Source organism: Larus michahellis, chromosome 8 (assembly GCF_964199755.1).
Source record: "Larus michahellis chromosome 8, bLarMic1.1, whole genome shotgun sequence".
Lineage (NCBI taxonomy): Eukaryota > Metazoa > Chordata > Aves > Charadriiformes > Laridae > Larus > Larus michahellis.
This window is the reverse complement of record NC_133903.1, coordinates 2,918,990-2,934,160: the sequence shown is the minus strand read 5'-3', so window position 1 is coordinate 2,934,160 and position 15,171 is coordinate 2,918,990. Positions and strand designations below refer to the sequence as shown.

At 47.5% G+C, this 15,171-nt stretch overlaps 1 protein-coding gene across 8 annotated transcripts in view; it reads left to right on the top strand.

The window, feature by feature from the left end:
• MAD1L1 (mitotic arrest deficient 1 like 1) overlaps positions 1–15,171 on the top strand; it is a 372,969-nt gene that overhangs the window by 317,473 nt on the left and 40,325 nt on the right. The window contains exon 18 of one of the 8 annotated variants that reach the window (XM_074597443.1): positions 4,279–4,337. The exons of the other annotated variants lie outside the window; for them this stretch is intronic. Within the exon in view, the coding sequence (XP_074453544.1) occupies positions 4,279–4,305 (27 nt within the window). The 3' untranslated portion in view covers positions 4,306–4,337. Of the gene's footprint in view, positions 1–4,278; positions 4,338–15,171 lie in introns of those variants that run through there. 8 annotated transcript variants of the gene reach the window in all.

Sequence of the window (15,171 nt, the reverse complement as noted above, 5' to 3'; positions counted from 1 at the left end):
GGTTCTTGTGGGAAAAACTCTGAGCAGCCTCCTGGTCTCGCGTCCAACTCCCGTTTTCTCCTTACCAAATAAAAAGAGAGCGCTGGAAACACCAGTGTGTCTGTCAAGTGCGTGGTCGCACCCAAGGAGAGACGTTTGACACCTGGTACTACTGATAGGTGGGAGCTGGCTCTGCTTCATCCTCCATGGCTGCTCCCCTGTCACTTGGCAGGGGCAGGCGCCTGGTGGGGGTAAACTGCTCCAACGCCCTGCAGATGTCTGGGGTCCAGGCCCTGCCTCGGGTCTGTGGGCAGAAAGGCGAAATAAATTAATGAAAATTAATTCTGAACAGATGCCTAAACGGTTGTTCAGTGGTTGAGAAAGGAGTGGGGAGGCTAAACTGAGGTAATCTGGGTAACTCCAACTTGTTCTTCATGTTTTCTGTTGGAAACTGTCACTTGGGATTAATTCTCTCTATGTAATGTAGATTCTTGCACTTTTCTCAACCACAGCAACAGGCAGAGGAACTTGTTTGGTGAAATCGTACGGTGTAGGCTGCCAGCAGCACACCTGGCTCTTGGGGAAGGCCAAAAGAGTGGCTGGAGTTGGTGTGTCCCTCCCTGTGGGGATGTGGGGAGAGGGGATGCAGAATTGGAGGGCTCTAGATTCAGGACTTTTGTGATGTCTGGCTGTGATCCATGCAGGTAATGCGCAGAAAGCTTCTGGATGTCATCCCTGTAACATCTTTTATCCTAAGGACGTCATAAACACCTCTGTGATATGGCCAGCCCTGGTGGTGCGTGCCAGCCTCACAATCTTCATCGTTGCTGGGTTGTTCTCTCCCACTGGATATCTCCTCATGTCCTCTTATTGTGCTCTGGCACGTTGAAATGGAGAAGGTCGTCTTGTGATGCTCAAATGCTCCAATTAATCACCTGAGGCAGTTTGTGCCTCTTATTAGTTTGGAAATGCGGAAAAAATGCCAAGGGGTTGGCACAGTCTGTTGAGGTGGAGCACATCCGAGAGTGCTGAAGAGGAACTGGCTGGTTTTGTTTGTCTTCACAGTTGTTACCACACGTTCTTTGTGATCACATACATGAGATCTGAGTAGATCCAATTTCTGGTTTTTCCCCTCCTCTGTGATTTTAGGCTTATTAGCCCTGACAGTTATTTATTTCTCCTTAGATGTAGGCTGAGGCAGCTTTATGGAGAATGTGGGAAGCATGTCTTTTCTAATTAGACCACAGTCCGTTGTCTGTCTGCCTTATGGGCAGGACACGGCATGCTGTTTTGCAGAGTTTATAATAGCAGGAAGCCCTGGATGCAGGAGGTCGTGCTGGACTTGTTTCAGAGAGGTTTTACAGCAACAACGCACAACATCAGTGTTCCTGAGACTAAGCGGGAAACAAAACCTATGGACTTGATTCCCCTCCTGTTTCCTACAGTGAACTATTTAAATTATCTTGGGGCATGATGAGGTACGATAGGAACTGAGAGCAACCAGCCATGCCCAGGCAGACCTCAAGCTGGTTTTGCAGGAACTTCTTCCAGCTTCCTTCCCGTGTCCCCTAGCAAGGAGCCAGCACACGCGTAGCATCCCAGCTCTGGCAGGAGTCGTTCTCAGAAGTATTGCAGCGACTAATGAGGAAGGAACACTGGCTTCATGGAAACTCACGCCTTTTCTTTTCCCAGCATGATCCCCCCTGTAGAGTATGTGTTATGTCACAATTATGAGACTGGTGGCTTTATATAGCCTCGTAGCTTGTATAAAAAGTGAAAGCTGATGCGTCTTGCTCTTTGAATTCAGTGGAATGATCTTCTTGCATCTTCCTTGACAGCAGCAGACAGGAAAGGTAACATGTGCGGAGCAGCTCCCGGTTGTTCGCGGCTGGCAATGAAGGAGCAAAGTTTGCTCTCGTTCCACCAGGGAAACTGGGATGGAGAGACAGTTGTCAGAAGCATATCACCAGTCTTCCTCCTCCAAGTTTGACGGAGGACGGAGTGCTCGGCAGAGCACTCATCTGTGCCTTTTTCATTTGCCCCTGGTTTTAGCGAAGGGGACTGTAACAAGTCAGGCTCATTACCGAACCTTGCAATTCAAGATAACTCTTTAAATAGCAACTTTCCTCATTCTTCAGTCGCTGGCTCAACGCCCAGGGAAAATAGTGGGTTGAGAATATGAAGCAACAACTTTTCTTTTTCCTGTAATAGTGCTTTCAAACTGTATGGCTGTTTAGAAACATTAATCATTGTAACTACGGGGTAAAAATCTCCTGCCTGTCTTTAATCTTACCTGTGCAATGAGATGGCAGGAGTGAGCTGTTGCTTTCTATGGATGATTAAGAAGAGCTAAGCTTCAAATAGTTGACTGTTTTTTTTTCTCAATTTGCTTTTCTATCACACTAAATTAGAGATGGTCTTAGCCGTTCTGTTGCAAACTCTTCTTGTACTGTGATTTTTTTTTTTCAGCTGTTGCAAACTGTGCAGGGCTAGGCTGGGTTAGCCCTGCTTGGGAAACCTCGAGTACCTTAAGTAAAGGTTTATCAGAAGGTTTTGCGTTAAAAAGCACCCTTGTCTGAGGCAGCCGAGGGCCCGGCATGCTGTCGAGAGGTGTTGCATTGCCTAAGGGTCTGCCCTGCGCAAGAGACATAGAACTGCTTGTAGGCTTTGATTTCTTATGGCATTTTTATGAGAGTAAGGGTAATTCTTGACAAATATGAATGCAATTACATTGTACCTATTGAAAGCTCCCCACCCCTACAAGTTTATCAGAATGTGGTTGGTATTTATATCTCCTTTCCAGCCTGTGCTAGCATTGGTAGGTGGTGTTAAACAGGGGCTGCGTGATTAATAGCGAAAGTGATACTTCAAAGCGTTTTCCAGACAATAACTAACTAATCCAGTTTGGTGCTTACGAGGGGAAAGAGATCCCGTGGTATTATTTGTAGCATTTTAAGTTTGTAAATCCCTCCAGAATCTCTGAGAGGCAAAAGAAATCCCATACGCATGATAATTACATTATAAAATGGTACGAGATGCCAGCCAACCTTCCTAAATGTCTTGGATGCCTATTGCGTGTGTTGCTACCACAGCTGGCTCCTGCGTGCCAGATGTTCTCGTTAACTCAACGAGGGGCGCGTGGACGTGCGGGGTGGAGGCTTCTCGTGTTGTGCAGAGGATACGGGGTGCCTCGTGAACCATTTCTAGCACGGGGTTCCTTGACCAGACAGTTGGAGGCCACTGAGTGCCATGGGTTACCTGGGGCACCGAGGAGCACCTGGTCCTGGCTGCAGAAAGAGCGTTACGTGGATGACTGAGCTAACACAAACGGTTCTGACTGGTGCGATAACTTGCTCCTGGATGAGCATTCTTGTAAACTAGGTAAGTGGGAGATGAAATCCTTGGCCATTGGTTGTGCTTGTCCTGTTCTTCAGTGCAGTTGGGGACGTGCTCTCTTTCACTGGCCCAAATTCCTAGCAAAGAGACAATACATCTGAGCCGTATGTGTCGTCTTCATTAAACTTTGACTGCTCCTTATGTCCATTTTTGCAGTAACTGCTTCCATATCCATTCCCTCAGAAAGCTGAAGTATCTAGTAGGGAAAGTTTCTGAGGGACCAGGAGTAGATCTTGGCCCTTTCTGTTGCGTTTCTTGAGGCCACGTCTCATTTCACAGAGCAGCTGTCTGGGACAGCCTCTGTTTTCTGCAGGCTCCCTTCTGCTCTCTGCCGTTTCAGGGTCCCCCCAGACGTGACCGTGTCTCCTTTTCCCCACTTGGCACTTCAGCTCGTGGCTGCTCAGTATCTCACTGTCTTCTGACAGCCCCAGAGTGGATTCCTTTGGCTTTTCTTTCCTGCTTTGTTGTTAGCAAGGGAATTAAGCGCGGCAGGTTGTTGTCCTTTATTGATGGCTCTGTTTAAACAATCTGCAGGAAGAACCCCGCAAGCGCTGCTTGTCCCTTTGTCCGTCTCCTCCTCTGGATGGTTTTAGGTGTCAATAAGCTTTGGATAAAACCACGAGGGTAAGCGACAGCCACCAAGCCAATGCAGAAAGTCAGAGATTGGAAAGGAAACCCGCTGCAAAAAGAAAATGGGTTTCAGAGGAGCGGAGGGGAGGGCAGAGCGAGTGCGTAGAGGAGGAAAAGAACAGAAAACCGGTGGTAGGAGCTGGGCAAAATAGCCAGGGTGAATAAACAGCCAGACGGCGTCTTTCACGAGCGCCTCTGATCTGTTCCTCTCTTCCGAGCGGTTTAGCTGAGGCCTGCAATTTGAAAATAAACTTTCCTTTTGTTTTTAAACAGTTCAGTGCCCAGGAGAGCATCAAATAGCTTCGGTTTCAAATCAAAATGAGATTGCGGTGGTTGTGTTGTCATCGTACCCGTTCCGCTGCTGTGGTCTTCGGGAGGAGGCGGCGTCTTTGGGGAGCGGGTCCAGCCAGGCTCGTTGCTATGGCAAAGTCTCTGCTGATGCCTGCTCTCTGCCTGTAATTGCTATTCAGCAGCTGTTTCCAGTGGTCGTCTGGAGGAACTTGCACAAGTTATGGACGTGAAAGTCCCTCCCTGTATGTTGGCCTTCGCTGGAACCGAGCTTTGCCAAGGGAGATGTCTCAGCTTCAAAACCCACCAGTAATTAGGCTGGTTTGAGCGTACTTTGCTGAAAGTTAAGGCTTTGGGGCTGGGAAAGGAGGGTGGAGGGGGAAGTGGCAACTTTAAAATCAATATTGCAAATGCAATGCAAAAGAGTGTAATTAGCATGTTTTGCAGGGCCTATTAATTCCTCTGAAATGCTGTTTATTAGGCAGAAGAACTTGGGAGCCCATCAGTGGATTAAACAGGTTCTGTAATGAAATGTAAATGGTGTAATTGGGCTTGTTCTGAAAGTATTTATTCTTCACCTGTGACCCGCTTGATTGCGGTTTGACAACACGAAGGAGTGTGCATCTCTTCGTTAATGACAGCTAATTCCCTGGAGCTAATGGAGTGGGACGCCCAGGCGCATGGCGCTGGGAACGGCAGGTCGTGCCTGGAGCTCCGCAGTGATTGGCACCAATCCGAGCACAATGTAACTTTAATTACAGTAATTCCAAACCTAAAGCAAGCATTTAGCTGCTGGAGAGAGGCTCTTAATTTTGCAAATAGATGCCATATAATGGGCTGACCTTTTATTAGACAAATATTGGGATGGGTGGGAACGCTGTCCTCCAAGATACAGGTAACGTTATTGGCTCCCATTAGCTCAGTGAAAATCACAGAGGCACGTTCTCCCTGCCAGGTTAACCATATGGATTTCTTTCAACCAGCAACGTAGTGGAACCAGGAGGGAAATGTGGTGCTGTGTGTTATTTAAATGCCGTCTTTGCATCAAGGCATGAAATTCATCTGCCGCTCCTCTGCCTTATGTGTGTGCTTTTGTTGGTGTAGACCACTGAGATTTTTGTTGCTGCTGTTGTTTTCCCATCCTACAAACCCTCTTGATCCAAACTGCGGTGCTAAATATCTCCAGGCACACGGGAAAGGTTGCACTGCTTTCTTGGAGCGAGAGAGCTAAATACACGGTTTTATCTGGCATTATGGTATCCTGCATTAAGTGCTACCACTGTTGCTTGTTAGGCGCTCTCTTCCATAGGGTCGAGATGTGTGTAGCCTCCCTTCACTCGCACCGGAGAGGACGTCCCCGTGCAGAGGGGGCTGGTGTGGGAGCAGAGGAGGGTGTGCTGGGAGGGAGGGCTGCAGAGCAGGCGCCAGCAGGGACCAGCAGTCCCCCAGCCCTTCCCCAGTCTGTCGGCCATGCAGCCGCCCACCTCGCCTCTGTTAGCTCAGTCTCTCTCATGAGCAGGGGTCTTGGTAGAGTCGAAATGAACCCAGGCAGGGAAGCTTTCATCCAGGAAACGTCGGGGTCTGTGTGTATGGATTTGGAATAGGGCCCCAGGGGACTGCTGTGGGCTGTCATCTTTAATGTTTGGAGCAGAAGCAATACAATTTCTGCAAGCGACGCCTTTCTTTTCTGTTTCATTATTCTTCCTCCTCTGCCTCTCTCCATCTACGAGCTGAGAGAGGCAGAGAGGTAGGAGTGGCAACGTGGTCACAGGTCCCTTCACATCACTGACCTTGGGCTTGTCCCCTGGGGCAGGACGTGCTGCCCGTGGGGGCGGTGGGGAGGGCAGGCTGGGAGGCAGCTGCACGCAGGGCGGAGGAGAGCACGGTCGGTCGGCATTTGGCCGCCTGAACGAATGAATGAGAATCACTGGGCGGGGAATGCATGAAGGACGTTAGAGGGAACTGAAAAGGATGGGGGTTTGATGCCGCTGCGGAGCGGTGGCCAACGCGAGGCAGTTGTCTGAAACCAGTCCAGCAAAGAGATGAGAACAGTGGCAAACAGGAGGGAGCATCCTCGCGAGGTTGGGCACATTGCTCCTTCCCAGCAGATGGCTTTCCCTGCGCATTGCCTAATCCCAGCAGAAATAACACCTTCTCCGGATGAGCTCACGCTCCTGTTGATGTACAGCAGCCTCTCTTTGCGCCGGCTTTGTGCTTTGGGGAGGAGTCAGTCCGCGGGCACGCACCCAGCGCAGAGGCAGAGCAGCCTCTGCGGGTTCTGCTGGTGTCAACTGCATCCTGTTCCCCAGCTTCTCATCTGGAAGATGCAGCTCTCATGGGAATCTTGCTGGGAAGTGATATACGGGGGGGACCATGTTAACATTGCAAAGAGGAGAATTTCCTTGGCAAAAAAAGCAATAATAATTCTGGTCATTGTTAGAAAAGTCAAAAAACCTTCAGGTTTACCTACGTCTTTTTCCTGGCCTTTGCTAACGTGCCAGTCCGCAGCCTGATGATGTCTCCTCTTGCTCCTAAACCTTCAGGGCTGGGTGGCCTCTCTCAGCCCTTTCTGCTGGGTCTGCTCTCAGCCAGCAGTCGCCAAAGCCTTCAGCGCGCAAAGTGTTTTCTGAAATAGTTTTTAACAGACAGCCCTAGACCACAGGCAAAACCAGGGCAGATTGCATGCGGCCTGTAGTGCTGACAGTAAACCCAAAATAGAAATATTGTCCATTTTTGCTATAGAAGCCCAGTTTTTGGAGTTATTTAATCTTGCGGCTTCCAGATGCGTGCTTCTGGCTGCCGGTAGAGCCCAATCTGGCTTTCTGAATTCAGATGCATTTCTTCTTAGCACACCCAGAGGTTATATTTACCTCAACTATCCATCTAAACGTTGGAAGTGTTCAGATGACTGGTGTAGATGATAGAGGTGCCTAAGAGACAATCATAAATGTTGGGTTTTTTCAGTGACAGCGTACCCTTCCCGGGTGCTGCTGGGTGCAGGCCCCGTGCGGGCAGCCCAGGAGCCGTACTGCCATCTCGTACCCTTTCTCTGAGCCTGGAAATCTCGTGATGTGACCCGTGGAAGCTGTTCCCAGTTCATAGATACCTAAATGCTTCCTAGTGGAGACACAAACGCTGTCTGGTGGATGTAAACCTACATTGGCAACGGGTTGGCTTTTCTTACTGACCTCATCTTAAATCTTTGTACGTTGTCTGTTGAGCTATAGATCGAAGACCATTGCTCCGTGTAAATTAGAGAAGGATGCTCCTATGCTCTTGAGTTTCTTCTGAAGTACTTTTCAGCACATAAATCTAAAAAAGTGTTTGAGAGCTTCAAACTAAGTCCTTGTTTGTGTGGAGGCCAAAAGTGTGGATTGCTCTCTGGGAAAGGCTGTGCCAGTTCAATAGTTCTCTAGCTGGATTTCCCTCTTCTTTTGTCTCTGGGACATGGGAAAGACAGGATACAACATGGCTCTGCAGCAGTTGGATGAGGACTGCCAAATTTTAGTTATTATCAGTCTGAAGGCTTTTCAAGGAAGGGACTTTGCCTCTGTCGTGTCCCAACAAATACCTGTTGCTTTTTGGGCACTAAATAAATAATAAATAATGACTGTACTGGCAAGCCGTTGGCTGGATTAATGCTGCAGCTATAAACAAACAAGGCTTTTGGCTGGGGAACGGCAGCAGGTTCCTCGGGCGGTTTCCGCTCAGGGTGAGTGGCAGCTCCCAGTCATTAATACAGGACTTTGAAGTAAGAGATTATTCCCCTGTGGCCCTTTGGCATGAGGAACCGGTGATAGACTGACAGCAGTAAAACACGGCCATTTGAGAGGCTCCTCCAGCGTTTTACTGAGATTAGATCTCCGAGAGGGGCCGTTAGAACGGAAGAAATGATGGAACGGCGGGTTATGTGACCGCTGTGACTCATTAATATAACAAAATTTATGTCCAGAGTACTCTCACAACTGGTCCGAACCAACTCTTAGGAGCTGATTTCTTTCTCCTCCCGGTGCTGCTATTGCCCGAAGGCCTCTGTGGGAGATGCGCGGCCTCTTTGAACAGCCTCCTGCAGTTACTCTGACTCTCCGGGCTTGGTTCACGGAGGCTTGGCTGTGCCACCGGCATGGACTTCACCTTCGTTCTGCACCTGGGATGGTCTCTGTTTCTGCAGCCTCCTTTGCGAGCGGCAGCTTCGTGGCACGACAGCCAGCTACAAAAGGTGGTTGCAGAGACACGTGTATCTGACAGGCTCTAGTCTCGCTGGGGCTGGGCTTTGGGCTTTTTCCCAGGTTGTCTTTGTGAAATGATCAGAGCATCAAGACACAATTGCTAGGAGGTGATGACGGAGAAGCTCGTTTTATTGAATTTCAACCCCTGGACCAATAAATCATAACCCAAACGGATGGGAAAAATTGTCTTTCGCCAGCGTCGGCACTGACAGAGGAGAAGTCAATAGAGACCAGACTTTTTCACGACGAGGTCCCCAGGCCAGGTCTGGGTCCTGGCCAGAAGTGACAGAAAATCATTGACACTGAGCAGTAGTTTTTCTCTCTAGGAAGGGTTTTTGCCCTTTATCTAGTTTCTATTAAACATCAAATACATGAACAAAACCGAAACCTTGCGTCCTGCTGTCCGTGGCCAAGGATCCACCATGCTTATTTTTTTTCTCTGAAGGTGGATCCTCCTACACACATAGAACTCGTTCCTCAGTGGTGCTGAGGAACGTGATGCTGTTAAATGACCAAGCACCTCTAGAGTTTTAGATAGAGTTTTGCATTTCCCAGTTAGTGGATTTCTCTCACTGCTTTCCCCCACCAGATGCCTACCATGATGCTTCCTGCTCTCCATACCAGCTCATTACCATGGCATCATGCTTGCTCACAACTGACGTGCCACTGTTCCGCACCAGCACAAGCATAACGAAGGCCCCATTACCACTCAATTTAAAGCAAATCAAAATGCATCCGCAGCAGCACACCAGTTCACAGAGAGGAGACGATTAATGGTGAATGAAGTCAACCTGTGGTTAGCACAGCTCAGAACGAGATACTTCTTGAGAAGAAACATTTCTGTGAGTGTGAAGCAGTGCGGGTATGGGAGGAATCCGTCTCGAGGTGACAGCACAGCTGTTCCCACCTTCCTTTCCTCGCAAGTGACTCAGAGAAGGATGATACTGCTTGGAGATCCCACTGGTAGCAAAGCAGTTTTTGCCCTGGAGTTGTGCTGCTTGGTGTTTGTGCTTACAGCGATGCTTGGAGGATAGATCCGTTCACATCTAAACCAGCGAGGAGCATGGCAGGGCTGAGCAGTTGGACAGGAGTGTTGGAAAGGAGAAGAGGACATGGTGGGTCCGGGGTTGGAGTCTTTCCCATAGGTGTGTTCATGTAACTTCACAGCACTGAGAACCGAAAAAGCTTCACTGGCAGAGCAGCCAGCCAGCTCTTGTTCAGAGCAGGATTTGAGAAGAGGTATCTTCTGGCATGCAGAGGAGAGCACCAGCCCTCTGAGTCCTCCCACAGAGAAGATGTGGAGTGAAAAGAGGAAGGGAGGGGAGAAAGCACTCTTCAGGGCGATTTGGCAAAGAAGGGAGCGAAGAGAAGGCACGTGTGTGAGAGAAGTGGGAGGAGAGGGGAGAAGTGATCCAAGAGCTCCCATCAGCATTAGGGGAGGAGGTGAGTCTGTAGGTAATTTGCCACGCAGGCGGGAGAGAGCGAAGCAGCCTTGGGAGGAAGAACAGCTGGCAAAGGGCCTTCAGAGAAGAAGACAGGCGCCAACTTAGAAAGGAGCCTCTTGACAAAAGGTAGTACTCTTCTTTCTGGGTCTTCCAGCAGAATCTCCTGGCTTGTCAGTCTGCCTCCTGCCTTTTCTGTCTCCATCGAGGCAGGGTTAGTGATCTTTGAGAAGATGTGCAGATTCAGCTTGAAACCAACTTCCAGGCAGGAAGGGTAAGGTAAAGATGTGATGGACAGCATGACGTACGTGGCACACGTGCCTCTATTTTATCACATCATTATCTTAACCTGTTTTGCTCTGAAAAGAGGGGAAATTCTTGCTGGGAAGTCTCTATTTCTCCTGCCTCACCTCAAGATCTAAAACCAGTGAGAGGCCGGAGAATTTCCTTCTAATTAACTTAGCAAAGAATAGGTTAATAAGTAGCTTGATCATAGTCTGAGTTCCTATATGGGAAGGAGATTTTGGCTAGTGAAGAGCTCTTTGATCTGTCGGACAAAAGCGTAACAAGATCAAATACTGGAAGTAGAAACCAGGAAAGATTAGAAATAAGGAAATGCTTTTGTTATAACAGGGGTAATTAGCCATTGGAACTATTTATCTCGGTACGTGGGGGATTCACCATCACTTTGAAGTGTCTAAATGAAGACGGGATATTCTTGTACAAGAAATGTTCTAAGTCAGCTAGCAATTATGAGCCTGATGCAGGAACTGCTTTGCTTAATTCACCAGCTTGTGCTTTTCATCAGCTGAGATTGGCTGATTCTTCTGGTTCTTCTGAGCTCCGCAGTTTGTGAACGGATGAGGAATCACGGATACTGCTGATGAGCAGAGCACCTGATAGTGCAACTACTGGCACCGGGCAGTAGTAGAAGAGCGTAAAGGGCTCTTTTGAAGTAGCAAAGAGAAATCTGTGGCAGCCTTTACTAACAACTTGGTAATTCTGCTGGAAAGAAAATGGCTTTCCTGCGCTTCAGTAGGGATCGGGCTGCAAACCCACCTTACCTCAGAGGTGGCTGGAGATGGTGCCATCTCATCAGACTCGTCATACCGTGTGTGAACTGTCACAGGACTGAAAGTGGCTTGCTTTGTCCCAGCTCGTAGAATTCATCCCCCAAGCAATTCCCAAACATAATTAATCCGCTCACTGGCATACCTTACTGGCTTCTTGTTATCATGGCTCGTTTTATGGGTAAGGACAGTTGGGGTGGCGCGGAGATTTCATTCAGGCAATTAAGGGAAGAAGTTGTCAGAGCTGGGATTAACACTCGGGGCTCCAGAGCACCGTCTCATTTTAAAATTACTAATGGAGAGCTAGGAAACGTATGGCTGCTGTTGGCCTGAATTTGATCTTCCTTTCTTAAATAGGAATAATAAAAGAGGGAAGGGGGCTGGAGGAATGCAGAAGTACGGAGCGGGCTCCGTTGGGAGGCCTGATGGGGAGCGCCAGAGGCTTCCACACTCATTTGTGTCTCTGGCAGCCTGACCCTGCGGTGAGGATAATCAAGTTGAAAATTAAATCAAATTCCAAATGTTAAACCAGCCAATTAAAAAAGCAATCACATCAAAACATGCATTTTTAAAAAGTTTTTGTTTACTCTGTCATAATTAATTTATTTAGCAAGAAAACTTTTGTTTGTACAAAATACTTGTTAAGTTGATCATGAGCGGTTGAGGGAGCGGAGATGCAGCTACGCGGAGGTGTAGCAGAGCAACGGTTAACCAAAATGTCACCTGAAGTTCCCTGAAGATCTGGCTGAATAAGTTTTACAGGGAAGGTCTTTTCCTACCACAAACCAAACATGATGCATCTTTTTCTCAGATGGCATGGCTGGAGGCATGATTGCTGTTTGTGGCCTGTCCATTAACCTTAAAAGTGTCTTTGATCAAATAACTTACTATCTCTTTGCTGTGATTTCCCTTGATGCCTCCCTTTAGAAGATTGAATAGCTGGTGAGTTGGATACTTGGCTCTTTGGGAAGTTATCACTTACCTGCGTGCTCTCAGCATCAGTTGATGGCACGTGAGTGATTATCTTTGGTTTCCTGCAGCTCAGTGTCCCTGCATTTCAGCATCTTTCCTATATGTTTAGGCAGGTTGATGTTTACTTCACCTGTGGCCTATTGCATAGGCCGGCATATTTAGGAAGATAGTTATTTTTTACTCTCTTGAGATTCCTCTTGGAACGTCGTTGTTTGAACCTTTGTGAACACGTTTCCATAGTGAAAGAAGGTGGATCGCGGGTGCGTCTTTCACCTTTTACCATATGAGATGAGGGTCGCGAGGTTTATTGCATCGGGATGTTCCTGCAAACTTCTTGCTTCCTACCGTTGCCACCTATTAGTTGGATATTTGTCATTCTCCTGGTCTTGAGACTCCATTCAAGGAATGACAAGTGCAAACTTCTAAAATGAAAGCAACGAGTAGCTTTAATTAAGGGAGCAGCAGCTGGAGAAGCCTCACAAAAATATGAATCTTATGGTACAGGAGGACCTGGAGAGGAGCGTGGGTACTAACGGATCAATGGCTGATAGAGAAAAGGAGTCCCAAGCCCAAGGTGGATGACCTTCTGCTTTGCTTTGGCTGTGGTTTGTAGATCTCCAGAATGGCAGTAGCGATGGGACAGTGATGCTGTTTGCCACCGCAGGGCCAGGGATGACACAGTGATGCTGACCTGGAGAACCACTTCTTCACAATCAGTGATTCACAGAGTAGCTGGATCCAGTCTAAGAAGAAATTGGTTGGAAAGCGCTGAGTGTCTTAAGAGGTAGAGTTTGCTTTCCATCATCCAGCAGTGGTTAGTTTGTGAGGAAAGGAAGAAATCTGATGTTCGAAGACTTGAATTCCTGATGCTTTTTCCCTCCCCCAGTCTCCTTTTTGTTCAGGAATAGACAGGGACTAGAAGCAGCCGCCGCAGGTTTGCAGTTGCCTGAACTTTTTGTTGTTAATTAATCCCATCTTTATTCACACAGCACTCTCTTTGCCTCAGACCGTGGGTAATAAACACCGATCAAGCAGGCAGCGATGATAAATTATCTATTTAATAATTAACAAATTAGTCCTAACAGATGGAACCAAAACAAAATTGTCTGTATGTGCACACAGCACGCAGCTTGCCTTCCCCTGCTTGTCACACTGAGGTATCGCCAGAGATTTCGGCCTTTCTCCGCTGGTCTCAGGTTTGTCACCCTCACACGGGCTGGTCGTGAGTTTATCTCTGGGTCTGCTGCGGCTGTTTCTAGATTCGATGCTCTCCACGTGCCGGCAATGAAAAAGCATGAGGCAAAGCACGAAGATGCCAGGGAGGCAGAGCACGATGGAGAAAAGAGGGGGATCCCGGCTTTTTAGCATTGGTTAGGAGGTAGGAGCATCCCTGCAGAAGGACGTCCATTGTGATCTGTTATGTTGAATTAATAGGGATTACGGTGCCTGTAATTCTTTCTGCTATTATCTAGCAAAGAATAAAAAGTCAATGCACTGCTGAGTTAAATAAACATGAGGCACTACAGTCATATGAGCATAGTATCCTGTGAGCTAACTGTGCATATATTATTCATCTCCAGTTATTATTCATGACCTTTCCCTCACACCGTCATGGCTCCATCACTTGTGAATTTATAAGTTCATTAATAATGAGTGAAAATTAATAATGTATTTTCATTATATCCATCGGGTATATTTACAGCATTCATAATGCATTCAAATAACTGATTCGAGGTGTAAAAATAAAACCATAGCTCTTCCATGCGCCCTCACCTTTTTGATTTTGAAGAGTTACTATTTTTGTTAATAATCCTTCCTGCTTCCATTGCCTTGTGGCCATGCTGTGTAATAGCCTGCCATCTGCCACCATCATGCTTAAAAAGGCTCAAATCAAGGCAGGAAATATCGTTATTGTGTGAGATTAGGAGAAGATGATCCACAAATTAATCATTATTGAAAGCGACACCAAAATTCTGAGAGCGTGGGAAAGGTGGGAAGTTCAGCTGTTCCCTTCTTTTCTCCCCCACCGGTTGCGTTTGGTGGGTGGTGAGGGACGCGCTGGGGTGGAACGAGGCACATCGGATCCGTGCAGGCTCCGGGAAGTGTTCTGATACTTTTAGGAGCACGGAGATTTACTTGGGCTGTTGCTGTACCTAGGACAAAGACGCCGTAGCAGGCCACACAGTTATGCTTTATTTTAATAGGAAGATGCCTACCTCCTTTCCTTTCTCATCTGCGGCAGCTTAATCCTCTCGGTTTTTAGAACCTGTAAGTTTTTGCAAGCTCTCCTTCCCTGTTTTCATTTTGTTCTCAAGAAGAAAACCCCCAACCCCTTCTGTTTTTCAGAAGACATCTTTCTCCTGGCTCTGTCTAGGAAAATGCTGGGCACGGGCGTGCGGGTCGTTAGCTGTAGACACCGGAGTCTAAAAGTTGGAGACACGGCAATAGATAAGCAGTTAACATAACTAATCCTGTTTCGGTTCCGCTTCTTTCCTTTTCAAGTATTATGAGGATTCTTATTTTATTTTGTCAGCAGTACTTTGAGTTGCATTTCTCCGGTTTTATTTCAGTGTTCATAGCCCCGTGGTAACACTCAACCGTAAATAAAATTCCCCTTTTATCTGTTCCCCATTATAAGCATAGGCTGCCTGCTTTTAAACGGCTGCCAGAATATTGAGTGTAGTGAAGGTACCGCCTTCAAAGCACGTACTTGATATTCAGACAGGACTGGAAAGGCTGCCTCTAGCCCCATGGAATTGGAGACACTTAATACAAGAGTCAGTTGGATATCAGTAAGAATGTATATTATTTTCCTCTTCCAACTAATGGGATTTTTAAATAAAGCTAAAGCTGATACGTCTGGCTGAGTCCCTGCCCTTTGTGAGAGTCGCAGCTTCACCAAATGGCAAAGGATTGAACAACGCGAGTTCTGGGTGTCCTGTCTGCTTCCTAGGAACGGCTGCAGAGGGATGTAAAAAGGGAGGCAGGAGAAGAAAGCCACAAGCAAGGGACAGCAAGTGAGCTTTTTTGTATTGGCTTTAATCAAAACATAATGACGTGAGTTAAAGCATAAAGCAAAGGAGGGATTTTGCTTGTGTCAGCCTGGAGGAGGGAGCCATTCATTTCACTCCATCATTTTGAATTGCTTTCTGGAGTGTTTACTCA